Source organism: Sciurus vulgaris (genome assembly GCF_902686455.1).
Source record: "Sciurus vulgaris genome assembly, chromosome: 18".
NCBI classification, from domain to species: Eukaryota; Metazoa; Chordata; class Mammalia; order Rodentia; family Sciuridae; genus Sciurus; species Sciurus vulgaris.
The window spans coordinates 1,091,540-1,117,413 of record NC_136479.1 but is presented as its reverse complement, the minus strand read 5'-3'; the positions used below and the strand labels follow the sequence as shown (position 1 = coordinate 1,117,413).

Below are 25,874 nucleotides of genomic sequence, written 5' to 3'. Positions count from 1 at the left end.
TGCGACTCTCAGGTGGACAACGTGGACCGTGACTCCCTGGACACCTGTCCACACGGGCTGTGCGGTGGCCGGAAAGGCGTTTCCTCCCCCTGACCCCGTCTCTGGGTTTCATGCAGGTCCCGATGTCCCTGTCTCCCATGAGTTTCTGGGACCTCAGCCATTTGGTTGGGTGGGGTTCAGGGCAGCTCGTGTCCATCACATACCCCATTTGCCATCCCTGCTCCTCACAGCTCCTTCCCTGGGCAGTGCCACCTGCAGCCTCAGGAGCCCCTTGGCCCTAGGCCTATACTGGGGCCACGTGGCGAGTAGGATGTGCAGAGCACAGTGGCCTGGTGTTACTGGAGTGGAGGTGTGGCCACCCAGCAGCTGCTCCACACAGCCCCTGGGGACATTCCACGCAGGCTAAGACACTGCCAGTGACGTGCCAGGACCGCACGCAGGTCTCAGCTTTGTACCCCAGAGGCTGTGGGACCCGCACCTCTTTGATGGCAGGCTGACTGCTCGTCATCTCAGTCCTGGAACGCAGCACGCTGGTCACTGACTTGTGGCCCCAGCAGCTCGCAGACTCCTTTCTCAGCTAACCTGCAGGCTCTTTAGATAGTCACTTCAAGTCACCCTCCGGCCGGCACTGTGGGCGCTGCTGCCTGTAGCAGAGGGACTCGCGGGTGGATGGAGGAGCCCTGTGGTCGGCAGTGGATTCTCAGACAGGATACCAGAGGCACTGGCAAGCACAGAGTGGTGTAGGTGTCCAAGGGACTGTCCACCAGAGAGCAGCAGCCCCGGGGAGAGCACGTCCCAGGGGCCCACCAGCCCAGGTGCTCGCCTCCAGAAGTAGCACTGGGTAGCTTCAGAGCAACGGGAAAAACAGCCTGAGTTAGGTCGACCAAGGGCCTGCGTCGACGTCCCCAGATGCGTGGCCCGGAAGCACGGGCGGACACACAGCCTCCTGGGGTTGGGGACGCAGCCACTGGAAAACAGCACAGGCTCCTCAGAAATAAGAGGTGGAGACAGGTGAGCAGCAGTGACCCGCGGGGCACGCGCCAGAAGAGCTGAGAGCAGGCCGGGGCCAGGCCCGCGTCCACAGCAGCGCGGCCACTCAGGCCGACGTGCAGACGGCTCAGTGCCCGCTGGTGGACAAAGGGAAGAGTGAAGCATGGTCTGTCGGTGCCCTGGAATGTCGGTGAGCCTTCAGAGGAAGGGAGTGCGTATGAAGCCAGGATGGCACCAGCTGCGCTGTCACAGCAGAACACAGGCCTGGACAGCAGACATCTCCTCACTGCTCCGAGGCCGCAGCCCCAGCTCCTCTCGCCCTGTGTGCACCCCGAGGCCGCCGCCTCCACCTGGACAGTTGTGCGAGGCGCCCCTCACAGCCCAGTAGTTACCTTGGGGGCGCCCACAAGGGGATCGGGTGGGCACCCTGGTCTCTGAGAAGGACGTCCTGCTGAGTGAAGTGAGTCGACCTCCAAGGACACACCATGGTTTTGGGTCCTGAGGTCTGAGGGCGGCTGTGTCCTGGGGCAGGAGGAAGAGCAGGAGGCGCCGGTGGGGCCCAAAGTCAGGGTCCAGCCTAGCGGCAGCTGGATAACCAAAGTGCCAGGGGCTGGCAGTGCCCTGAGGCTCAGCGGTGTGCATGGGAAGCAGGCAGGGCCGGGCCTCACGCTGCCTGTGTCGAGCCTGGAGGAAGAGGAAAAGGAGGAGGTGCCGACAGCTCTGCCTGCTGCCCCCATGCTGCTCTGCGCCTGGCGGCTGCGGCCCAAAAAAAAAGGATCCATGTGGCTGTTGTTTTTGGGTGGGGCCTGGAATCATCAGGTGCTTCCCCACCCCCACCAGCAGCCTCCGACTTGCGCAGATCCTTCGCCTCTGTCCCTCTCGGGTCCCTCAAGTGAGGCAAGCATTCTGCTGGGAGCTCCCCCTGCCCCTGCCCTGTATGCATTTACTTTCCTTTCTTTTTTTGTACCAGGGATTGAACCCAGGGGTGCTTAACCAGTAAGCCACACCCCCAACCCTTTTTATTATTTTTTATTTTGAGGCAGGTCTCACTAAGTTGCTGAGGCAGGTCTTGAACTTGTGATCCTCCTGCCACAGCCTCCCAGGTCACTGGGATCATCCTGGCCACTGCACCTGGCCAACTTTTCTTAAGCTGATGAAACCCCTTCTGTGAGTTGTGCTGTGGACCCCCACCCGCCTGAGGGTAGTTTTCCTACTCTTCTGAAGCAAGGCCCAGGTGGCACGGGGTTCTGACTGCAGAAGCCCACAGGGGCTCGTCCTGATGTGCCCTGTGGCTCTAGCTGCTGTGGTGGATGCAGCCTCGCACTCTGCTTGGTCCTTTTCCTGCGCCTTGTCTCACGTGCCATGTCCTTTGCGAGGCTAGGTGCCAGGTGTTGTGCTTCCATTGATGACTGTGGCTTGGCTGGGTCTCCCTTTCCGTGGGCGAGGAGGCCACAGGAAGGTGCACATGGCTGTCCAGTCAGTCCCAAGGCCGTCGTCTCCTGCACGCTTGGGCCAGGCAGGTGAGGGGGAGAGCAGCCCAGCACCTCGCTGAAAGGCTGCCTGCCCTCCCCCAGCCTGGTCTCTGCCGCCTGCACCTGCTGGAGCAAGGTCCACCCACAAGCTGCTTTCAAGCACCATGTCCTCACTTTCCAGATGTGTCTGTTGCCCACTGGGGCCGCCGCGGCCCACATGGTGCGCAGCTGGAAGAGCTGGCTCCCCTGGCCGTCGCTCCGGGGAGAGGAGTGCACCACGGCTGTCTGATGTCATGTGCGGCTCCTGCTCATGTTGTTTGTGTGTTTTTGAACAGAACCACCTCGCTGTGTTTGCAGTGGTTCACCCGCTGGCCCCCAGCGTAAACTCCAGTGTGGCGTCCAGCCTGGCGTCCAGCGCTGGCTCAGGTAGCTCCTCCCCCACCGCTCTGCCCGCCCTCCCTGCCCGCGCCCTCCCGCCCGACCCCACCGGCTGCACCGTGGAGGCCGTCCTAGGTAAGTGCAGACCTTCGCTCTTCTCTCCCGGCCCCTCGCCCGGCGCCAAGCAGCGCCTGTAGAGGCTGTGAGTGCCCTCAGTCCCCGACTCGGGCATGTGTCCTGGCAATGAGAACCAGCCCTCGCCCACTGAGGTCTGGCGCTGTGGGTGTGGGGGAGCCCGTGGCCCGGCTCGCTGCGCCGGCCACAGAGAGCCAGAGCAGACGCTGCCTCCCAGCCCAGGGGCTGTGGAGAGCACCGGCCTGTGGCCAGCAAGGCAGCTGGAGGTGGGCAGTGCCAGTAGCCAGGAGGGGAGCCAGGACGAGGTCTGGAGCACACCTGACCCAGCTTCTGGGAGGTCTGTGACTGATGGCTGATGTGATGGAACTGGACTGGGTGAATGTCAGCGGCCTGACCGGAGCCCAGAGCCTGGGCATCAAGGGGCAGAGCCAGAGGGAGAGACGTTGCCCCAGGGTAGGAGCAGGTCTGTTGGAAGTGGACGGTGCTGCACCCGTGCAGGGTGACACTTGGGACACTGCGTCCCTGCTTTCCACGATGACTAGTGCCCAGCTGGCCACAGCCTGTGTCCCTGCCCTGACAATACGGGACACAGGAAGGCTGGTGTTTGTGGTGATCCGAGTCCTCTGCCCTGGGCTCTGCCAGGCGTCGGGAGCACGCCCTTCCTCTCCCGCCTCCTTTCCTATCAGAGGCAGGGAGGGAGGCAGGCTTGGGCCAGGAGAATGCCAAGCCTTGAGCATGGGCCAGCTGGGGAGACGGCTGGACCAGCTGTGTGGCCAGCCCTGAGGTGTTCCTTACCAGAGGGTCGACAGCACGGCCAGGAGCAGCATGCCCCGTAAACACCAGCCCCACTGTGGCCCCCTCGGGCACACAGATTAGAGCTGATGTCCCATGGCAGCAAAGAGGGGACTCCTCCTGCCACTTGGGCCACAGACTGAGGACCTCAGAGGGACAGTGGAGGCGATCTTGCTTTGCACGGTGGCCATGGGAAGCCTGGCTGGCAAGGGCCCTGCTGAGTCCCCAGTCCTACGCAGCCTTCCGGAACGTGAGCTGCCGCACCACCTGCCAGGGGCTGGGCCTTCCCAGCCCTGCATTCTCTTGGGATAGGTCTGATCCTTCCAAGGGACCCTCTTCCACATCGCCAGGACGTCCTGCGGCCAGCACGCCTTCACAGCAGCCCTGGTAACCCTATGTGGGCTCCACTGTGGGCTGGCCTTATTTGCTGGAGGACCTTCTGGAATCCAGGACTCATCCCGCCTGAGAAGCTGCGGCAGTGGCCCTGCTGCTGAGTCGGGGAGGGACAGAGGCTCCTGGGCCCAGGCAGGTGGTGGCATGCTCGGGAGTCACTCTGGGGGGCATGCCACAGTTCTGTGAGTGTGCCCATGGGTGCCAGTGGCCTGGCTGAGTCCCTGCAGAGCTGTGTAGCCTCAGGGCTGGGGTCTCTGCCCCCGAGTGGTCAGTGTGGAAACCCTGTCCTCTTGGGCCCTCCACGCACCAGTAAGCTCTGGTCAGAGGCCTAGTGGCAGCTGAGTGTTTTCTGAGCACAAGCAAACCCATCTGTTTGCTTCTGACCCCTGAACGGTGACGTCCCTCCAGGTAAACGTGCTCACCTCTTGGCTCAGAATGGCGTTCCCACCGTAAACCTTGGGCTCCCTCACTGCACAGGGCCCTGTTAGGGCCCAGGGGCCACCCGCAAGATAGGAGGTCAGAGTTTGTGCGGTGACAGAAGGAGCAGAGCACAGGCTGAGGTCCCTGGAGGGTTCTGGCCCGACATGCCCTGGCCCCTCGGCCGGAGCAGGTGAGAGCTGCATTCTGCACTGGGTGTTCCTGCCCCCGAGACGAGGGCTGTTCAGCGTGGCAGTGCCACCGTCCTGAGTGACTGGAGGGGGATCTAGATGAGGGTGCGGGACACATTCATGTGGTATTCATTCTCCATTTAAAAATGAGCAGAAAACTCACTGTGTAAGTGGCATGTTTTAGGGATTTTTAAAATAGATAAGCACAAATTTTATTTCTTAAAAAATAAAGTATGTTCCCCAGTATAAAGGTAGTAATGGTACAATTGAGCGTGATAGCAAGTACTTGGCAAAATCAAGTCCTCGCTCCCAGATGACAGAGGATGCGTGTTTGCTGACCTGAGTGGAACAGCACCAGTGTCCATGTGCTCTCAAGGGGCAGAGGAGGATGCCCTACTGGACACTGGGGATTGGCAGGTGTTAGTGTGTTGGTGGTCATTAGGTGTGGTCTCAGTCTGTCACCCCTGTGGTGGCCTCCTTGGCATAGGGCCCCTGAATCACCCCCCACAGGTGAGGAGGCAGATGGCTTTCCTCAGGGCCCAGTTGCCCCTCTGGTGCACCTTGGTCGTCTGTCCTTCACTGTCCCTCCGACCACTGCCTCGCGGCCTCAGTGCTGCTGCATCTTGTAAGAGCCGGTCTTGGAAGGGAGCCAGTCCTCAGAGCTGTCCTGGTCCAGGAGGGACCTCCAAAGACTGACTTCCCCAGGCCCAGGGCTCCCTGGCCACAACTGGTGGCCAGCCCCACCCAAGGCGCTGCCGTGGGGCCTGAGGCCCTTGCTCTGCTCCCATGCTCGGGTCGCTGTTCTTGAGGGTCTGGGGACAAGGCGCGTGGACTGGATGGCTATTTCCCGTGTGGGTTACTTCCTCGCACGTGGTGCGCTATGGAAAGATGACAGGAAGGAGCGAACTATGCAGTGACCGAGCTTCCAGACGGCCTCTCTGGGGATTTGGCGGCCGGCCCTGCGCTGCGCGCATTTCGCCCTCCTTTGCTCCCTGCACGAAGAGTCCTCGTTGGAGGCGAGGCCAGGGCCCTGCGAGGGCGGCTCAGGCGGCGGGAAGCCCGTGGGGCTCGGCCGGCGGGGTGAGCCTCTCCAGGGCCGGCGCCGGGCGCCCGGGCCGCAGTGGCCTCCACGGAACCAGGCGCAGCCCGCGAGCGGCCGGCTCGGCGCCGGGTCACGCGCACCTGCTCGCCAGGTGCTGCGGGCGAGCGGGGTCGGGCGTCACGTGGGCGCGGGGTCGCCGCGGGGGCGGGGCCGTCACGTGGGCGCGGGGCGGGGCGCGGGCCGGGTTTGAATGGGCGGCGGCGGCGGCGCGGGGCGACCGCGGATGGTGAGTCAGCATCGGCGCCAGACCTCGGGCGCCGTCAGGCTGCGGTCGTCGTCGCCCCAGGTGCCCGTCCCTCTCCGGGCTGCCCCCCTCCGCGCGTCTCCTCCCGGGGCGCGCGCCCCTCCCCAGGTGCGTCCCCCTCTCGGGCGCATGTCTCCAGGTGCGTGTCCCCACCCGGTGCACCTTGCAGGGTCCAGTCCGTGGGCCAGGTGTGAGCGCTCGGTCTGTGCCCGCTTTCCCCGGGGCTGCGCGACGAGGTGCAGGCACGTGTCTCGCTGGGAAAGCCTGCCTCTGTTGGGGCCTCTGCAGGGCGCGCCCGCGGGGCCCTCCGCCCTCCCGGGCCAGGCCAGCCCGCGCCTCTTCCCCCGCCGGCGCCTGCCCCGCCGCGTGTTGCTCTGCGCTGCAGAAGCTCAGCTGCAGGTGAGGCTTCTCTGGGGCTCCTCCATCCCCTAGTCGGGAATGCCTGCCGCCCGCGCTTAACCAGGATAGTGCTGGAGCAGCCTGGAGGTTCTCCCTCTTCCCTTCAGCACTGCGTGGTTTGAGTGGCTTGTCCCTGTTTGTCCCTGGTCCTGGGGGCCACGGGGAATGCTGTGTCATTTCTGGAACAGCCCGTGCCAGAGCCATTACTCAGCAGCTTTCTGCTGACTTCTTACACCCAGGCGGCTTCTGGTGGGTTGGCAGGTTGATTCTGGGTCAGGTGGGGCACACAGGCCTCACAGCTCATGCCACGCGGTTCACCTAGATTTCCAGGGTCTTGACAAGTGGGTGCTTCCTTGAGAATGTTCCATCTGGGTCTGATCTTGGGAGCAGAGGCGAGGCAGCAGGGAGACTGCTGGGGACGCTAGTCAGGTAGTGTTCTCTGAGCTGTCCCGAGCAGTTCCCAAGGATTGAGCAGGCCCGGGGGGCTGCAGGCGACCTCTTCCCTGGCTGGACTGCAGCTGAGGCTGACGTCCTGCCGGTCCGCCCCAGTGCGGCTCTTCTGTTGCTTGCTGAAGCGGTGCCGCCTCTGCATGGACCGGACCGAGCACCTTCTTGCTGAGTCATGCAGGGGGCTGACCTGATTGAGTCCTTCATGGGGAGAAAAGCCCCCTCCCCTCCTTTGTGCCTTAGTTCATCAAAGTTTCTGAGTTCTGCCAGGGGTAAAGCGTGGTGGCGGGCAGCAGGACCACCCTCACCTGATCCCAGGATTTCAGTTGCACAAGGCTGTGTCCGGTAGCTTGCTGACTAGCATGTCCAGGCCCAAGGTGGGCAAGATGCCCCAGTGCCCGTCGTATGAGAGGCAGGGGCGGACAGGTGTGCCCTATGCAGGGTGGGGGACTTCGGGGACTTGTCTTCACTCTGCCCTTCAGCCAGTGCTGTCCTGTGGGCTGGCGCGCAGGAATGGGAGCAAGGCCTTTCCACATAGTTTTGGAGGCTGAGCAGATCTGGAACTAGGGGTCTTGCCAAGTAAGAGCTGAGCTTGGTGCTGCTGTCCACAGTGAGCAGCGTGGAAGATTGCGGCAGGCCCCAGAACACCCGGACCAGCACACTGAAAGGCTTGGCTCACCTCTGTTCTTCCTAGGAGACGGGACTGTGAGGCATGAGGGATTTCATCACAGAAAGGTCACCCCTGAACAGGGTCCCGTCGTGCACGCCTGCCACCCCAGTGACTCAGGAGGCTGAGGCAGGAGCATCCCAAGTTGAGGCCAGCCTGGGCAACTTAGCAAGACCTTATCTCAAAATAAAAACGGATGGGAGTGTAGCTCATGAGTAAAGTGCTCCTGCGTTCAACGTCCACATGAAGGCCAGTGCACCCAGGGCTGGGTTAACTGGTGTGGGTGGAGGGAGGAGTGCCGCAGGCTTCCCACAGGACTTCCGGGCATGCAGCCCTTAGGACCTGCAGTGACCGGCTCCGGAGACCCCTGAGGGGGCGTGGCAGTGGTGCCGCAGAACGCCCCATGCTGGGGGCTGTCCAGGGCACTGAGGGTCAGGCTAGAGAAGCCACTGTGTTGGGTGTGGACCAGCTGGAAGAAGAGGATGGTAAGGCAGAGGTGGGCCTGAAGGAGCAGGAAGCTCTGCAGAGGTGCTGCTTTTGCCAGAGGCAGGCTGGGGGGGAAGGCCCCGCGCAGTGTGAAGGAGCAGAGGCTCAGGGAAGACTGGGCAGTCTGGCGCAGGGGGCCCGTGAAGTGAGGCCAGTCCTGGCGTGCACTCACGGGGGAGAGCCACAGGTGAAGAGCGTCCTGGGACGCTTGGGCTGGGGTCTGTTGAGCAGTGTCACCGAGAGGTTGAGTGGCATTCCTCGAGAAGAGACGCCAGTCCTGAGCCCCAGTGCCTGTGAGTGTGGGTGTCTGGAAACCGGGTTGGAAGGCGTCGCCGCTGAGACGAGGTGATGCCAGGGGCCCTTGTGTGGTGACCGGCACCCTTCGAGATGCGTGGCTACAGACACACAGGGCAGGGTGGGTGATGGACGCAGGTCTGGAGCCGCAGGGCCACCAGCCCAGGGCGGCCAGGAGCCTCCCGCAGACTCCGCCAAACCTCGGCTTTGGACTGGCACCCTCTGGTGGTCGGAAGTCGCCCTGTGTGCCACCCTCTGTTCACCTCAGGCCCAGGACACCACCAGCCCTATTCCCCTGTGGAGCAGAAGGACCCCAGAAGCACAGCTCAGGGGGGTGTCCACTGCAGGGAGACGTCCAGGAGGCAGCGGGCCTGTTCAGGCAAGGCATGCGGTACCTGGAGTTGCACCCAGCCACTGCCTGCTGTGCCCTCCCTTGGCCTCTGTACTTGGTCTTTTTGGCTGGGCCTCTTCAGACCTGCAGGCAGCTGGGACACGTGCCTGTGCTCTGCTGTGGCCTGCCATGGCAGATGGCCACTCGTTGTGCTGGCATTTTGGGGGCAGCACCAGGGATTGAACCAGGGCACTGAACCACTGAGCCACACCCCAGCCCTGTTTTGTATTTTATTTAGAGACAGGGTCTCCTGAGTTGCTTAGCGCCTCACTGTTGCTGGGTCTGGCTTTGAACCCTCAATCCTCCTGCCTCAGCCTCCCAAGCTGCTGAGATGACAGGCTGCACCTCTGTGCCCAGCTTGTTGTGCTTCTTCGACACGCCAGTGGCCCTCTGGGGAAGTGGCTGGGCCTTGGCCCAGGCCTGCCTCTGCCTCCAGGAGGGACAAGGCCCCTCCTCCACCAGGGTCTGGCTCCTTGGCCGAGTGGTGGGATGGAAGGCGGTTTTCTCCCAGGTGATTGCTTCGCCCCAGTGCCGAGGCCCCTCAAAGTGGAACCTGGAGGCACGCTGTACCGCAGCGTGGTTGCCGAGTGGGCAGGCCTGTGTTCTGGTGGCTGTAGGGACAAGTTCACTGTCCCGGGAGGAATCTTCAGCTGTGCCCCGTCACCGCCAGCCTCCTGCGGCCACAGGCCAGCGTAGCAGCACCAGGTGTGCGTGCTCCTTGGACTTGGCAGCATCAGGCCACCTCTTTGTGAGGCTCCTGGGCACCGGTCATCAAGTGAGGGTGCTCTGTGGGCCTCACAAGTGGCCAAGCTGTGCCCACTGGTCCTAGGGATAAAAAGTGGATACCAGGGCAGCAAAGGGTCAGTGAGCTGCCTCAGAACTGGACCCCACGTCACCCGCCCTGAGCCCGGTCCCCAGTGTGGTGGGGACTCGAGCAGCACCTCTCCACATGTCCTGCTGGCATGTGATGGCATCTCCTCTTCCCACTGAGGGTGTTCTGTCCCTGTGCGCTCCCTCTCCATGCGACCCCCGGGCCCAGCGTGGCAGACGTTCCTGGTCTACGTCACCCCCCAGGTTCTGGGGTGACCCTGTGCAGTGAGCAGGCACCGCTGGCCCTTTGGACGGACACACCTCCCCAGGAGTCCCAGCCATACTTGGGCTCACCCAGCTGCGTGCCGGATCCAGGCCCATTTGGGACCCGGTGGTGGGAGGTGACCCCAGCTGCGTGTTGTGCTGGTGGTGCCCGTGCAAAGGTTGGTGGGGGTGCAGGATGGCCTGCTGTGGAGAGGAGGGCAGGCAGGCAGGGCATGGCTTGGGTTGCTCAGAGTGGGCACCGAGGGGGTCCTACAATAACAGCGGCACAGGTCGGGCCACACAGCCCAGGCCCCATAGGACCCCAGAGTGGGCCGTGTTCCCCGAGTCCCCTGGCGTACTTGGTGATGCTGGTCCGTGGGTGTGACCGGGCCCCGATGCCCGCAGAGGCTGTCAGGCCCCAGGGCCAGCCCCTCTGGTTGCACCCTCCCTGTGCTGCGTTCTTGGGAGGCAGATGTGGTCTGGCAGCCCCTGGACCTCAGGGAGGAGGCTGCAACCCGAGAGGCAGGGAGGGCCTGAGCCCTTGACAGGACAGGCTGCTCCTGGGGTCAGGGTCCTGCACCAGGGCACTCGGACCTGCAGGAAAGGGCCAGGCACCTATCGGGAGGCAGCGCCACCCCGGGCGCCCTGCAGGTGTTCGCTGCCTCTGTCCCTTTAATAGGCAGGCTTAGGAGCATAGAGGACAGCAGCCAGCCTCGCCCCATGCTGGCTGGGTGGGAGGAGAGGGCAGCTTCTGCCCCTAGGACACAGTCCCCACAGGGTCCTGGCCACCCTCCTGGAACTCCTCTGGAGCTGGACCTTTACTTGGTCAGAAGTGGATGCTGGTCACGAGGCAGGCACCGTGGGGCTGGGCCTCACCCTGAGGGCCTGGCTCTGGGCTGCTGCAGGCAGGGCGTCCCGGGCCACCAGGGAGAGGTCTTGAGAGTGACGCAAGGTATGGTCTCGCAGGTTCTGCCTTGGACCTGCGTCTTGGCGACGTGGACATCGCGTCGCTGGATAAAGACCTGGAGGAGCAGGACTGCCGTGACCTGGGACTGTCAGGTGGGCACGCCGGCGTGCAGTGGGGCCTGCCTCCCACAAGGCTGCGCCTCTCTGGCACTCACTCGGCCCCTCTCTCAGGTCCTAGGCCACCGGCAGGCTCTGCACCCGTCACCATCCCAGGCTCCCTGCCCCGCTCGCCGTCCCTGCAGTCCTCCTCGTCCCTGTCCACTTCCCCGCTCAGCTCGCTCTCCCAATCGCTGCCGGGGCCACTTGTCTCCTCGGCCATGACGCCCCCCCAGCAGCCGCTGCCCCTCAGGTCCGAGCCGGCCGTGCTGGGCTCTGCAGCCTCCTCCTACGGCTCCTTAGGTGAGTGCCCTGCAGGGGCCCCTGCTGACTGGTGCTTGGAGGTGCCCTGGGCACTCCTGAGCACAGGGTGCCTCACCTGCCCAGAGGAGGCAGTGCACCCCTGGCCCACACCATGCAGGCGAGTGAACAGGCATGGGGTGCTGGTAGCTGCCCGCGGAGGCCACAGTCTGGTCACTGCTTGCTGGGTGCCAGGGCCTGGGTGGGTTCACTCAGGAGGGGCCATGCTGGTCAGCTCTCCTCTCCACGGCGAGGGCTTGTCTAGCGCACCTGCCACCTGTTACAAGAACACACTTGTTTGAGATGAGGTCTTGCCACATTGCCCAGGCTGGTCTCAAACTCGGCAGTCCTCCTGCCTCGGCCTCCCAAGTAAAACTGAGTTTCTGAATGGCTCACTCTCTGACGTCACATGTGTGGCAGACGTGGTCCCCGGAAACAGCAGCCCTTTGGGGCCTCCGCGTCTATGTGTGGAGGACTACTGCCCACGTGCAGCCCACAGGGGCTCTGAATCTCATTTCCTTTCCTGTCTAAACTCCTGCGTGGGGGTGGGGTGTGCCCCAGTGGCAGAGCCCTTGCCAAGCATGCATGAGGCCTTGGTTCATCCCCAGCACCACAAAATGACCCCCCCCGCCAAGTGGCTGAAGGGCGGGCCTGCTGGAGAGGCCAGGGGTGGCTAGCTCTGTGGCCTAGGCCAGCTCCAGAGCCTGCCCTGAGCTTCTCGGCCGGCCCTGGAATTGAGGCCCTGTGTCAGTGAATCACTGAGCCCCCTGAGGGCAGCCAGGCACCGCAGACCCACGCGGGTGCAGACGCAGCACCGCTGTCTCCATACCCAGGTCTGAATGGCGTCCCTGGGAGCATCTGGGACTTTGTTTCTGGCAGCTTCTCTCCCAGCCCATCCCCCATCCTGAACACGGTCCCCACCACCGCCTCCAGTGCAAGTCCAAACAGCGCAGAGCTGGCCCGAGTCAGGCGTCAGCTGGACGAGGCCAAGAGGAAGATCCGGCAGTGGGAGGAATCCTGGCAGCAGGTGCAGCAGGTGAGGCACGGGCACCGGGCGGGGCCTGGCCCTGCGGGCGAGGCAGTAGGCACTGGGGAGGGCTCGCCTGCTCCACCGCCGTCCCCACCCGCCCTTGGGTTTCAGGCTTGCGACGCGTGGCAGCGGGAGGCTCGGGAGGCCCAGGAGCGGGCCCGCGCGGCAGACAGCGACCGGCAGCTGGCTCTGCGCAGGAAGGAGGAGGTGGAGGCCCAGGTCAAGCGGCTGCAGGAGGAGCTGGAGGGCCTGGGCCTGTCCTCGCTGCCTGGGCTGCAGGGCTGTGGTGACGTGGGCGCAATCCCACTCCCCAAGCTGCACTCGCTGCAGAGCCAGTTGCGCCTGGACTTGGAAGCTGTGGATGGGGTGAGTGCTGGGGCCTGGCCGGGAGGCTGTCCCGAGGGAGGAGGGGAGGCTGGCTGGTCAGGTTTCTAGGCTGCTCTGCTGCCACTTCCTCCGCCCTGGCCTAGGCACCTCCTTTCCCACCAGGCTGGCCCCTGCTGTGCCCTCTGTGGAGAAGGTGGCCGGTCGCACCTCAAGGGGCAGTGGGAACTGTCTGGGCCCTTCCCTGGGCCCTGCTTTTCATCCCATCTTTCTGGTAGAGCCCATGACCCACTACGCTCAGCACTGCTGGAAGCCCCTTTCACACCAGGTCATCTCTGGCAGGTTCCATGGTCCTGCCTCTTGCCCACCCCTGACCATGGCCAAGACCCAGGCCCAGCTGCAGCTTGCACCTGCCTGGCTGCACCTGTGCGGCTGCACTTCCTGGGCCTGGCCGCGTGGCCTGAGGGTCCCACAGTAATCCACAGACTGAACGCCCAGCTGCTATGCCCTGGGCCAGTGGTGATGGCGCTAGCCAGTCCCTCCCCAGTGGCTGTAGTTCTGGCTCAGGACCCATCTTCTGCCCAGGATCTTCAAGTGGTGCCTCCCACTTCTGGCTGTTCCCTTTTGTGGGGCCCCTGGCCAGGTGTCCACCTCAGCCCTGATGCCCCAGGCACCTCTGATCCGAAAGCCATGGCTACCCTCTGCCTGGAATACCCTGGGCCCCGCGTGGCCCACGTGGCAGGTGGCCTCAGGCCCTGAGCCAGCCGCGCCTTCTCCACAGGTGATCCTCCAGCTCCGGGCCAAGCAGTGTGTGGCCTGCCCAGAGCAGGCGCCCGGCACCGTCCTGCAGCCCTGCCAGCACGTCCTTCGCGAGCCCTGTGCGGCCAGTACGCCCGAGTGCTCCTGCTGCGAGGATCAGCCCCTGCCATGGTGACCCTCTAGGGCACCGGTGAGAGGCCACGGTGTGCGTGCAGCTTGTGTCTGATGCCACCATCGGCCACGAGTCTGCCCGTGGCCTGCCAGCGGCCTTCCTGGCACTTTCTATCACCCACCTCCCACCAGCGACCTCCAGGTGTTCTCCACCCTGGAGCACCGCGGAACTGACTTCCTGTTCGTGCGGTGAGCGCAGCAGACTTGGGGCCACAGCCCTGATGCTGCATTGACCAGGCCGCTGGGAGCGGGTCCTTCAGAGCACTTTGTAAGCTGAGGAATTTAGTTCTAAGTCGTATAAGCTGCTTTCTAGGTCCATGTTTTCTAATGATGATGACATGAAGCTTTATATGTGTACTGTGAACTTGAACTTTCCTATCAGTTGCTGTTAACTCATCGTGTGGTGGAGATATTAGATTTCATACTCCGAAACTACTTATGAAATGAGCATTTATCTAGTAGTAAAGCCAACCTAGGATTTTTACATTTTAAAATTAAGCGCAAACAGTATTCAGAGCAGAGTGATTACTGACAGATGGACACATTTGGATGTTCTTGATGGAAGGAGCTCGTTTTCCTAAGTTTGCAGGTGCGCACGCAGCGACCTGTCCTATGCAGTGACCCGCGCACTCCGGCCCCTCTAAGTGCCTGTGCCATGCGGAGCAAGTGGAGGAGCTGGTTCCTTTGGTTTTGTCCCCTCCCTGGAGACTCTGAGGGACCGTGGTCACGTGATCATGCACCAGAAGGGAGTGCTGTGAGAGGGTCGAGCTCTACTGTCAGCTGCTGTGTCCCCTGGAGGTCTCGGATGTCTGGGGCCCCCTGGTTCACTCCTGAATGGGGAGACCTGCGTCTCCCACACCCATGACTGCCCACAGCTCCTGCCGACCTGACTCGGGAGATGCTGCGGTGGCGGTGCATGCGTCCAGGGTGACAAGTCACTTGAGCTGTGTCAGTAGTTACTAGAGCTCATCCCTGTGACTGGCAAGGTGCTGAGTGGCCCGGGGCCTCAGACCAGGGCAGAAATGCTGCTGAGAACATGTCCTCAGATGCCTAGAGCCTCCTCAGGTCTGGGGAGAAGACGTCTGCAGTGCACGCAGACCCCACTGGTGGGCAGGGGCAGCTCGGCTGTCCAGTGCGCTGGTGGGCTGGGTTCCTCCTCCTGGGGCTTTGCCAAAGACTTTTAATAGCATTTTCTAAAGTGCAGAGTGAGTGACTAGGTAAACATTTTTATCAGTGACCAAATTAGAATGTATTTAATACAGTAGGCTATTAAAAAACAATTTTTAATATAAGACAAACCGATAAGAGTTCTGTCATTTCAAAGAAGTGGATCCGTGATGTTCCACAGCTAGTCCACTACACATGGACATGGGTTACTGACTCCTGTTGATCACAGTGATGGTTTATTAGCTCAGTACCTAGACAGCACATATTTTGTGCTACTGTTTTAAGATTTTGTTAATATTCATGCACTTGTTTCCATTTCAGGCCTTTGGTCTTTTGGGAATAACAGGACACGTTTATTATTGTTGTCTAGCCTAGACGTTTCCAAAATTACAAACCATTAAAAACGGCTGAGTTTTAGGTCTGTGTGTGATAAGCTACTCTGGTCCGTTCTTTCTGTGGAATTTGGCTGGGGCACCTGAGTCTACAGGGCTGCTTCTGGGGTGGGGATGGTGGCAGTCATGGGGCCACAGATGGAATCAGGAGGGGCTCTGGGAATGAGTGTGTGGGGAGACCCAGGACGTGCCCAGGAGCGGGTTGGCAGTGCAGGGTGCCCGCCTGGTCTGCGCGTGCGGCCTCCGGATCCGAGTGCCAGGAGCACAGCAGCAGGGAGGCAGGAGGCCCTGTGCCGGGGGGGTGGGGGTGGGGGTATCCGGGCTTGGACCGTAGCCCTGCAGTAACCACGCTGTCGTCCTGTCCTCTGCTGTCCTTCGCCCTCCGACGTTACACATGGGCAGTCAGTCAGCGTCCAGTCACTGACTGGTCTGTAGGAGACGCTCGTCCAGAGCACACGCTTCCTGCGGCGTGTCCACCATTCAGTTGGATGTGCTGTGAATGGAATCCTAACCCAGAGGCTGTACCTCTAACGTGTGAACGTTCACTTGTAGAGAACCGTTTCAAGTCGTCGACACCTGTTCAGGTTTTTTTTACGCTACAGCATTTATGCAATGGTTTACAGAAGTCATGGAATTATTTTTATCAGTATGGGAATTAATTAAAACTTTGAATCTTAGTTTTGTCCGTGTCTCTGAGCACAGAGACCGACCGGCAGGTCCTCGGGAGTACCCTGCCTGTGACGGGCAAGAGAGCCACGTCTTCCCTGCAGCAGGCTCCAGGCCTCTGTGCTCTTCCCAAGGCTGCGTGCGCTTCTCTGCTTCCCTTCTGCCGCGGGACACCCACGTTCTGCCCTGTCTTTTCTTCCATCCCACGTGGACACCAGGTCACAAGCTGTTCCCACGCAGTCCTGGATCACCTCTCAGCTGCTCTGGGAGGGAATGCTGGCCCAGGTGCTCAGAGTGGGAGGTTTCTGCAGGACACAGCAGCAGGTCAGGACCTGCCCGACAGGCAGCAGGTCTGGGGTGGGCAGGCTTGGGCCCTGGCCCTGGCTGACCTGTGGGCTTCGCAAGGGGGATGCTGTGCTGGCTCAGCAGCCTGGTAAGCCTTTGTATCTCCTTTGACAGTTCCGAGTGTGCCTGGAACAAGAGTTCCAATGACAGGTGAGACCCCAGTAGGAGACACCATGACCAAGGACCCCTCCCCTTTCTCTCTACCTTCTTGCAGTTGTCCAGGGTCTCAAACCGCAGGCCTGTTGTCCCTCCTTCCTGCTGGGTGGGTTCCTTTTCTCCTGGGGCCTTTAAATAGCCAGCATCCTCAAAAAGTGCCTTCAGCGATTTCTCATAGCCCTGAAGGTGGAGGAAACGAATGGAGCACTCGACGGGGCCAGCAGGGGTCCCCGCTGAGCCATGCGCACCTGCTGGGTGATCAGCTCATCCGCCAGGTCCTGCTCCACCTGGTCCCACCGCTGCTGCAGAGGCTCTGGCAGGGTCGGGTACACTGAGAACCCAACAGAAGTCAGGCTTAGCCGAGTCCCAGCGCCCAGCCCAGCCCCTGTCCTGAGTCCTACCTAGCAAAGAGTGGGGGTGGCAGACGAGGGGGGTCTCAAACGTCAGCGCGTAGACACAGGTGCTTGGCTCGGACACGTGGGCCAGTCGGTTGCTCTTTCCACAGGCGAGCTCCACCTAGGGAGGGAACCTCAGTGGGTGGATGGGGGAGGCCCAGGTCCACCCCGCCCAGGTACCTGCCGGAGCCCCACCTTGCTCTGCCGGCTCCGGGAGCGGCAGGAGTCTCCATCCCGCATCCACATGCCTGTGAAGGTGTTGTTGGTGATCTCCCACTCCTGCCAGATGCTGGGGAGCAGGGCTCGTGAGGCGGTGGGGCAGGCAGAGCCCCACCCACTGCCCTGCGGCTCACCCAAGGCCCCTCACCCGAGAATCCCGCTGTAGGCGTTCCAGCGGAAGGTCTGCTCGTGCTGGGTCACGTTGTGGAACGGGCAGAACTCGTACTTGTACCTGGAGCAAAGGGGGTCGGAATCCTCGGGACCTGCCGCGCCCACCCACCTGCCAGCCCTGCCCACACTCACGTGGCTTCCACCAGGCTGAAGCACTTGCCGGAGAGTCTGAAGAGATGCGCAGGCCCTGGAGGAGGGAAGCGCCACGGTGAGTGTGGTGCAGGCCCAACACCCCGAGCCAGGGGCCACGGGCAAGGTGACCAGGAGCATGCTGGACCTGCAAGCACCAAGCTCCTTTTCCCATGGCGCGAGGAACCACCTCCGGGGTGCAGGGACACACCCCAAGGTTCCCACCAACAAAAGGCACCATGAAGCCCGCAGTACAGGTTCTGTGGTGTCCAGGTCCCTGTGGGGACAAAGGGGCCTCTGCTGTGCCTGAGGAAGCCAAGGAGACACCAGGTAGAACTGGAAACAAGCCTCGGTGTGCAGAACTCAAAGGCAAGTACAGGCTCAGGAAGGTGGGAGGACCCCAGACTGACCCCAAGGCCCAGCAGAGGACCAGTCCACAGAGGTGCACAGAGCTTTCTCAAAGCACCAATTTTCAACAAGAATCACAAGGCATACAAAGGAATAGGAAAACGACAAGCTAACAACATTTTGCCAGAAAAAGAAACGAGGGCACACTCCTATAATCCCAGGGGTTTAGGAGGCTGAGGCAGGAGGATGAGAAGTTCAAAGCCAGCCTCAGCAAAAGTGAGGTGCTAAGCAACTCAGACCCTGTCTCTAAATAAAATACAAAATAGAACTGGGGATGTGGCTCAGTGGTCAAGTGCCCTGACTTCAATGCTGGTACCAAATAAAATGAGCTGAGGGCCTGGGGGTGGCCCTTCATCCTAGCTTCCACTGCTGTGCACAAGTAACCCTCTTGGTGAGACGACGCTGCTGCAAAGGGCTTAGAGCAACTCAGACGCAAAACTCTGCAGTGCAGCCTTTTGTCCCTCATTTCTCAAGTGTTGTGGCGGTGACCTCCCCCACAGACAGTAGGTCTCCCTGTGTTGCCCGCTGGTCTTCAACTCTTGGGCTCCAGTGGTCCTCCGGCCTTGGAGTAGCACGCTCTGTCACAACCTTGGGGACTACACAGAGCACACTCGAGTTATAAGCACTTCTTGTTCTGGTCCTGGGACTGAACCCAAGCGTGTTCTACCACTGGGCTACAGCCCCAGCCCTTCTTATTTTCTTACTCATTTTGACACAGTCTTGCTAAGCTGCTGAAGCTAGCCTCAAACTTGGAATCCTCTTGCCTCAGCTTCCCAAGGCACTAGGATTATAGGTGTACTACCACACACAGCTGTTAGGTCTAATTTAAATTCACACCAACTTAACTTCAAGTGCACACAGAAGCTACTCTTACACAGCTCCATCAGGCCTACGTCCCGGCTCACAGCTTTAGACTCGTACTCACTCACAGATTTATAATTATTTCTATGCTTGTTTCTTCGTTATAAACATAGAGATAGGACAGCCTGGGTCTTTCTGTTTGCCCATGTATCTACCTCTAGTGGAGGCTGTCGGCCTTCACCAGCGCTGGTGAAGGGGCTCCATGTGGCATTTCTTCTAAGGTAGGTCAGCTGACAACCAGCGCCCCGGGGTTTGCTGTCTAGGAACGTCCCCACGCTCTTTTGGTGGGGGTGCTGAAAATGGAATGCAGGGCTTCAAGCATATATTTTGGAGCTTTAGTGACTTTTTTTTTTTTAACCTCCAAAGACAGAGGTTGAAAGTGGAGGGATGGAGAAGACGTGGAGCTGGTGGCTGCACTGGTATCGACTGTAAAGCAGACCCCCTCAACCTATCAGACAACACTGCCTGCTGACGAGGCCAACTCACCAGGCCCGCACACTGTGAGGCTGGGCTGGCAGGTCGGTGGGAAGAGCAGTCCTGCCGTCAGGCCTGGGGAGATGTACTCGGCACTGACCCTGGGGAGCTGCGCCCCATGCCCGGCCTTTTTATTTTGAGACAAGAGTTTCTGAGGCTAGCCTTGAATTTGCAATCCTCCTTCCCCAGCCATCCAAAGGATGACAGGCGTGCAACACAACACCTGGCAATACTCCTCTTTTAATGGATGCGACCGACACTATGAACCAAGTGGACCCCAGCCGTATGTGGACGCTCTGGTCAACAGCAGGATACACACTGTTTTTCAAGGATAAGCTGCATGTTCCCCACAAAGTCAGTGCCGTTCCACTTGAAAGACTGCAGCTAGAAATTGAGAGCAGAAAGATGCTCACAGGTGTGTGAGAATCTGGGCGTCTTCCTCTGCAGTGCGCGGCTTGCCTAGGTGTGCAGGCAGGCATGCGCCGCACCGCTGCTACTGGCTGGAAACCACCGACACGTTCTTACGCAGTGGTCACAGAAGATGAGACACCGGGACCTGCTGGGCGCAGTAAAAGCAGTAAGAGACACAGACAGCTATAGAGCTTCAGTCAAAAAGGAGAAGTCAAAAAGGAGGACTCTAGTCAGACTTCTCACACCAAGAGGAATCAGAAAAGGAAAAAGCAGATTAAATCCTCAGGAAGCAGAGCAAAGGAAATAATAAAGATCAAAGCAGAGCTAACCTAAAGTTAGTTCTCTGGAAAATGTCAACAAAATCGACAGAGCTTTAGACTGACCAGGAAACAAAGGGAATCCTCAAATCCTTCAAACCAGAGATGGAAGTTGGGCAACTGCCATCAGCTGCACAAACAGAACAGGGCCATGCACCCTGGCTGGGAAGGAGGCCAGTGACCAGACTTGTAAAGCACTCCCACAAAGAACTGGAGCAAGCGCTGGCTCACCCCCTCTGCACGGCCTGCATTCCCCAGCCCAGGGTACCACACTGAACTGCAGACCAACATCCAGGAGTACACTGAAGCTAACCCAGGCAACCAGCCAGGTAGAGTGGCTCATACCTGGAGCCCGAGGTACTTGGGAGGCTGAGGCAGGAGGACTGCTCGAACCCAGAAGTCTGAGGCCAGACTGGACAAAAGAGCAAGACCCACTCTCAAAAAATAACTAGTGCTGTGTAGCTCAGTGTAGAGTATATGCCTCGAATGCAGCTGGGTTCACACCTCAGCACCACACAGGGCATGGCACACTGAATCCAGTATATTAAAAGGATTTCATGCGGAAGTTCTTTCCCCCCGAACACAGGAAAATCAGTGTAATATACCACATTTAACAGAACGAAGGGAAACCACATGACTTAAATTGATGCAGAGAAAGTACTTAGCAAAATCCAGCACCCTTTCCCAACTGAAAATATAAGGGGATGGAAGAAACTTCCTGAGAAAGGCCAGAGTGCACTCCCAGTCGAGGGCTGAAAGGTCCCTGGAGACCAGGAGCAGAACAAGGATGCAGAGCACTGCCCCGCCACGGTGCTAAGGGCAGCAGCGCAGCCAAGCAGGGAGAGGAGCGTGGTGAAATCGCCTGCTTGCAGATGACACAGGTTCCAGGTAGAAACTTTAGGCAAAGCCAGCCAGATGGTGTGCACCTGTGCTCCCAGCTGCTCATGAGGCTGAGGCAGAAGGATTGCAAATTTGAGGCCAGACTGCACAATTTAGAGTCCCTGTCTCAAAATAAAAATGGGCTGGGGATACAGCTTGATGTGGAGCATGCCTGGGCTCAATCCCGGCACTGCACAAAAACCCCAACTAAAACAAACGTGCCTTGCCAGGACTGGCGGACTTGTTCGAGCAAAGCTGCAGTGCACAAGATCAACAAGGAGCAATCCAAGAGTGATTCTATATACAACAGCATCAAAAGAGCATTTGGGAGTAAAGGACCTGAAGGCAAAAAAAAAAAAAAAAACACCAAAAATTGCTAAATGTTGCTAAAAGAAATTAAAGACATGGATGGAGAACCACCCCTGAGCTACGGGTCCCCAGCCTTTCCTGTGTCATTCTGAGCTGGTCTTCCTAAGTTGCCCAGGCTGGCCTTCAACCTGTGAACCTCCCAAGTAGCTGGGATTACAGGTGTGTGCCACTGCACCTGGCCTGACTGAACCACTTGGAGCTTCCCCGCCCCCCAGGGACTGGAGATTGAACCCAGGGGGGCTTAACTACTGAGCCACATCCTCAAGCCCTTTTTTATACTTTATTTAGAGACAGGTTCTCGCTAAGTTCTTAGGACCTAACTGAGTTGCTGAGGCCGACTTTGGAAATCGCGATCCTCCTGCCTCAGAAACCGTGTCTGGTCTGGTTTAATGTTTTTAAGATGACACTACTGGGCCTGGGGTTGTGATTCAGTGGTAGAGCACTCCGCCTGGCACTGTGAGGCACAGGGTTCTATCCTCACCACCGCATAAAAATAAATAAATCAAAGGTATTGAATTCATCCTCAACTAAAAATATAAAAAAATTTTAAATGACACTATTACTCAAAGTGATTACAGATTTAATGTGATCCCTATCAAAATCCTAAGGACTGCTTTGCAGAAATAGCCATTCTAAAATTTATATAGAACACCCCCCCAAAAAAAAAAACCTTGAAAAAGAACATCGAAGTTGGAAGACTCCCCCCTAAGTGAGGTCAAGACAGTGTGGAACAGGTAACCCAGAAGGTGACCCTGGGGCATACAGCTAAATGTCTGACAAGGGGCCAAGGCCACTAGGTGGGAAGGATGAGCCTTCCACGTGCCTTCACAGCATCTGCAGACCAGCTCCAAACAGATCTAAGAGGCTGAGACCAAAGCCCCTGGAAGAAGGTGGGAAAGCCCGATGCCGGGTAGCACCACACACCGCCTCTGTCATGACCCCAAAGGCCCCGCCCACAGGCAGGCAGGGGTCCCTGGTGGCAGGAAGCAGAGTTGTGAAACTGCCCTGGAAACCCCCATATGCCTCCAGAAAAACCTCTACTTCACATGCTAACCCTGGGAAGGCAGGCAGGCATGGCTCCTGCGTGCACCAGAAGGTCCTTTCCCAGCCCAGCAACAGGGGCAGGTGTGGGCAGCTGAGTGGGACGCAGCTTCCTGCTGGCAGGAGGTCCTGCCCAGAGACTGCAGCTCTGTTCTCCCAGGGGACCAGGGCCACACTTCTTGGGCTGTGGTGGCATCGAGTGTAGCCCCAGTCAGCCAGCGGTCCTCTACCATGCTGGCCAGCAACCATGTCCCACCTTCTGTGGCCTCCAAGGACCCCAGCTCTCAGCCTTCCCAAGCCACTTATGCAGATGGCCCTGCCCAGGCACTGATCCTGCAAATGTCCACTCCCCTGGACCTTGACAAAGCCAGACATACCTGGACTGCAGTCTTGACCCCCCCCCCCCAAATGTCCACCCCCTGCTGGTGGGTCCACCCTCTGGGTTCATTTACCTATAAAAGCACCAGGGACACCTCCACAGTCCCACATCCTGCACTGCCAGGGCAATGGCCAGCGCTTCAACCCCCTGCCCATAGGCCCAGGCTGTCCTGATGGGAGACCCTGTCGGTGTGGTCAAGTACTGACTGCCTTTTTGCCTTTTTCTTTCTGGTCCATTCTGCCGTGGTGTGTGTGTAGGGACATCACTTGAGCCTGTGTCTGCCAGTGATGGTCCCTTCTGGAGGGTGGGCCCCTCCTGAGCACTCATTTTCTCATCTTCACAGCCACGCCCACCAAGAACCGAACCGGGGACTTCGCCCACATCCACCACCTACCCACTGAGGACTCCTGAACTACTGTGCCCGCTGGACCTACAGCTGCTTCATGAACCGTCCCTGCGCAGAGCAAAACCAATCTCACGGCCTGCCCCCCAAGCTTTGGGCTCCCCCCCACTGTGAAGGCTCCTCCAGCCATTCTCCCAGCCACTCACTTCTGCTTTGCCTGCTCCCCAGATCCAAGGTCAGGCTCTGCCAGCACTAATCTTTCCCAGTCCCTACTCCTGCCCACCAACACCAAACCAAGGCAACCTCCTTGGTGACACACCCGCTGTGCCCCATCTGCCTCTCCACACCACAGTAGCTCCAGATCACCCCCTTGACAGCCTCTGCCATCCTGTTGCTGGGCTGGGGAACAAGGCTCCCCCAAAAGTGGTAGGGACCCAGGCCCCTGGCTGGTGTCAGTCCTGGCACCCAGGGCCCCTTGCTCCTCAGCAGGATCCGGCTGCCCTCCTGCTGAGACATCCATGCCCACCAGCGATAACCACCATGTGTTTCTGTTTCAGCCTAATTTTCTCTATGCATCTCCTTCAACAGACAACACCTCCCTCAGGCAGAAGGGTGTACGTGGGGCGCCATGTTGCCAATGCACTGGGCTCCAGGTTTATGTTCAAAAAGGACACAATTAAAACGCACACAGCTGACTACCCAGCTATAGAAAAATCTATTCTGGGAAAAAAAAAAAAAAAACACCACAAATGAAACGAAAAGATTGATAAACTAGGAAAGTATGGAACTTATATCCAGATAAAATGGTAAAGTCCCTAAAGACACAGAATTCCCAGAAAACACTGAAACCACAGGAACCTATGCAGAATGAAATGTAATGACTGTTAAGCACACACGTACACATGCCCACACACGTGCTCACACATACTGCCATGGTGCTTCCAGCTGCTGTCCGGCAGACCTGTGGCTGTGGGCAGTGTGGGTAGAGCACAGTGCATCCACGGCGAACGGCTCCACACAGGCACCCCTGGGCCAGCAATTTGCCCCTAGAACATCTCCTGAAGCACACCTAGGACCCGCAACAGGATGAGCCCCCACTGCAGCAGAACTTGCAGCATCAGTCTACACGCAAACCCCAAAGGCCATCCACTGGAAACACAGAAAAAATTACAGTATACAGTGGAGCGTTAGGAAGGGTGAAGGCAGCAAAAAGATACTCAGCAGAGGAAAAAGCAACTCGTGCTGGGCTGCAGCTCAGGGGTAGAGTACTGTGCTACTCCCCAGCACCAAAACAGATAAATACACCCACAGCCAAATACCAGGCAACCCACAGAACAGGAGGAAAGATCTGCAAACCAAGCTGTACAGTGACACACGCCTATAATTTCAACTACAAGGGAGCCTGAGGCAGTAGGATCTCAAGTCTGTGGCCAGCCTGGTCAGCTCAGTGAGATCTGTCTACAAATAAAGTGGTACAGCGTGTGTTTGGAATGTGTGAGGCCCTGGGTTCTGTCCCTAGGACCAAAAAAACAAAATAGAAAAATTAAAAATACAAACCTTGAGAACATGATGCTGAATGCAACGTATCAGACACAAATATTAGACACAAAAGGATATAAATTACATGTGTGCCACTACTCACAAGGTACCTAAAGTAATCAAATTCAAAGACAGCAGATTGGTTGCCAGGGCTAGGTGGGGAATTAGTGTTTGCTGGCAGTTTCTGGCTGGGAGCATGAGAAAATCCCAGTGATGGAGGTAGTGATGGCTACACAGCAACCTGATGGACCTAATGCCGCTGAAACAGCTCACTTGAAAGTGGTTAAACTGGAGCTGCACATGCAGTTCTTGTCTAGCACGCAACCCCCTGATTGAACTGTCTAGCAGTTCAATCCCCTGCGGGTGTGCCCAGGAAGAGTCCATCTTCCCTGCAGAGCCCACCTCTGCTTCCTGACCTCTCCTGAGCTGACAGTCTTCCTTTGCTTTCCCCCATGAGCACTGCAGTCAGCCACGTATGGACTAAGACCTCTGAAACCACAAGCCCCAAATAAGTTTTTCGCCCTCTTAAGTTGTTCTTGTTGGGTATTTTTGTCACAGTGAAGAAAAAGCTGACTAAAACATTGCCTGTCATCTACATGGCGTCTTCCATGCAGCATTCTACACATCTTACCTACTTCCTTGTCTACTGCCCATTCCTGCACCCTGCTTAGACGGCCAGCTCCATGAGAACATGCACTGGTACGCCTTGTCGATCTCTGCTAGCTCAGCACAGGCCCTGACACATTACAGGTGTTCAATAACAAAATCCTTGGGTTTCTGTTTCTTATATTTAGGACGCCATGTTTTAAGTGCACGTACTCTCTGACCTAGCCATCCCACTTCTTGGATCGGTCCTAGGAAGCCACTCTAGAGGGTAGACAGTCAACTACGTGGAAGTTCTGCATGGATCTATTTCTAACGGTCAAAAATGTAAACCACCTGAATTCCCGCCAGCCTACCAAGCCTCGGACCACCTAAACAGCAAATGCAAAGAAAACCTGAACCCGCCACCGTGAAGACGGACAGCGAGTGCCAGACGACATATTAGCCACACCCTTCTACAGTACGGTTCAGAGATTTTTAAAAGCGCGAAGGTCGCAAAGCCTCACTACACGTACTGTACGTGGGCACCACGCGAGTGGAAAGGCAGAGGCCTAAGGGCTAACAGCGGCCGCCTCCAGCAAAGGCAAGGGAGGACGAGGCCCGCGGGGACCCGAGGCCGAGGAGAACGCAGGCACCGCGCGGGCGGCAGGAGCCGACGCAGGGCGCGCACCAGGGCCCGCCGCCCGGCACTCACCAGACGCCGGCGACGGCTCCCGCTTGGGCTGCAGGCGGCTGGTCTGGGGCAGGAACGGGTTGTTCAGCCTAGGGGGACAGCAGGTCAGGGCCGCCCGCCGCGCGCCCGCGCCGCCCGCCCGCCGCGCGCTCACCCGAAGGCGTTGGGCTCCTCCACCACCTTCATCTTGACGGCAGCCGCCGGCGCGGGCCCTGCGGGGAGGGGGCGGTGAGCGGGAGCGGGGCGGGGCGGGCGGGCGCGCGACGCGGGGGACGGAGGGCCGCTGACCGTGCGCCGCGAGCCCGAGCAGCAGCAGCACCGCCGCCCGCCGCGCCGCCATGGCTTCGCCGAGCGCCCGGAGAGGCCGGCGGCCGCCCGGGCTGGGCCGGAAGTGGCGTCACCCGGGCGACGGGGCGGAA

General features: G+C 59.3%; 2 protein-coding genes across 7 annotated transcripts in view; one reads left to right on the top strand and one right to left on the bottom strand.

The window, feature by feature from the left end:
• Positions 1-15,102, top strand: part of UNKL (unk like zinc finger) — a 34,917-nt gene extending 19,815 nt beyond the window's left edge. For 2 of the 5 annotated variants that reach the window (XM_079121888.1, XM_079121891.1), the window contains 5 exons: positions 2,798-2,975; positions 10,839-10,931; positions 11,010-11,237; positions 12,068-12,630; positions 13,370-15,102. In XM_079121888.1, the coding sequence (XP_078978014.1) occupies positions 2,798-2,975; positions 10,839-10,931; positions 11,010-11,237; positions 12,068-12,630; positions 13,370-13,522 (1,215 nt within the window). In that variant the 3' untranslated portion in view covers positions 13,523-15,102. Of the gene's footprint in view, positions 1-2,797; positions 2,976-10,838; positions 11,238-12,067; positions 12,631-13,369 lie in introns of all 5 variants that reach the window. The other 3 variants (XM_079121890.1, XM_079121889.1, XM_079121887.1) reach the window with 3 other exon arrangements.
• An 807-nt stretch (positions 15,103-15,909) lies between these two features.
• On the bottom strand, positions 15,910-25,845 carry GNPTG (N-acetylglucosamine-1-phosphate transferase subunit gamma). 2 transcript variants are annotated; one of them, XM_079121918.1, is made up of 11 exons: positions 25,744-25,844; positions 25,610-25,667; positions 25,477-25,544; positions 17,162-17,216; positions 17,007-17,090; positions 16,835-16,928; positions 16,646-16,760; positions 16,493-16,575; positions 16,293-16,424; positions 16,133-16,214; positions 15,910-16,048 (listed from the first exon to the last, which is right to left on the bottom strand). In XM_079121918.1, exons 1-11 carry the CDS (start codon positions 25,793-25,795, stop codon positions 15,963-15,965), a joined length of 909 nt encoding a protein of 302 aa, XP_078978044.1. In that variant the 5' UTR covers positions 25,796-25,844; the 3' UTR covers positions 15,910-15,962. The 2 variants fall into 2 exon arrangements, with proteins under 2 accessions (XP_078978044.1, XP_078978043.1); XM_079121917.1 differs by lacking the exon at positions 25,477-25,544 and having other exon boundaries at positions 17,007-17,216; positions 25,744-25,845.
• Positions 25,846-25,874: the final 29 nt, after the last annotated feature.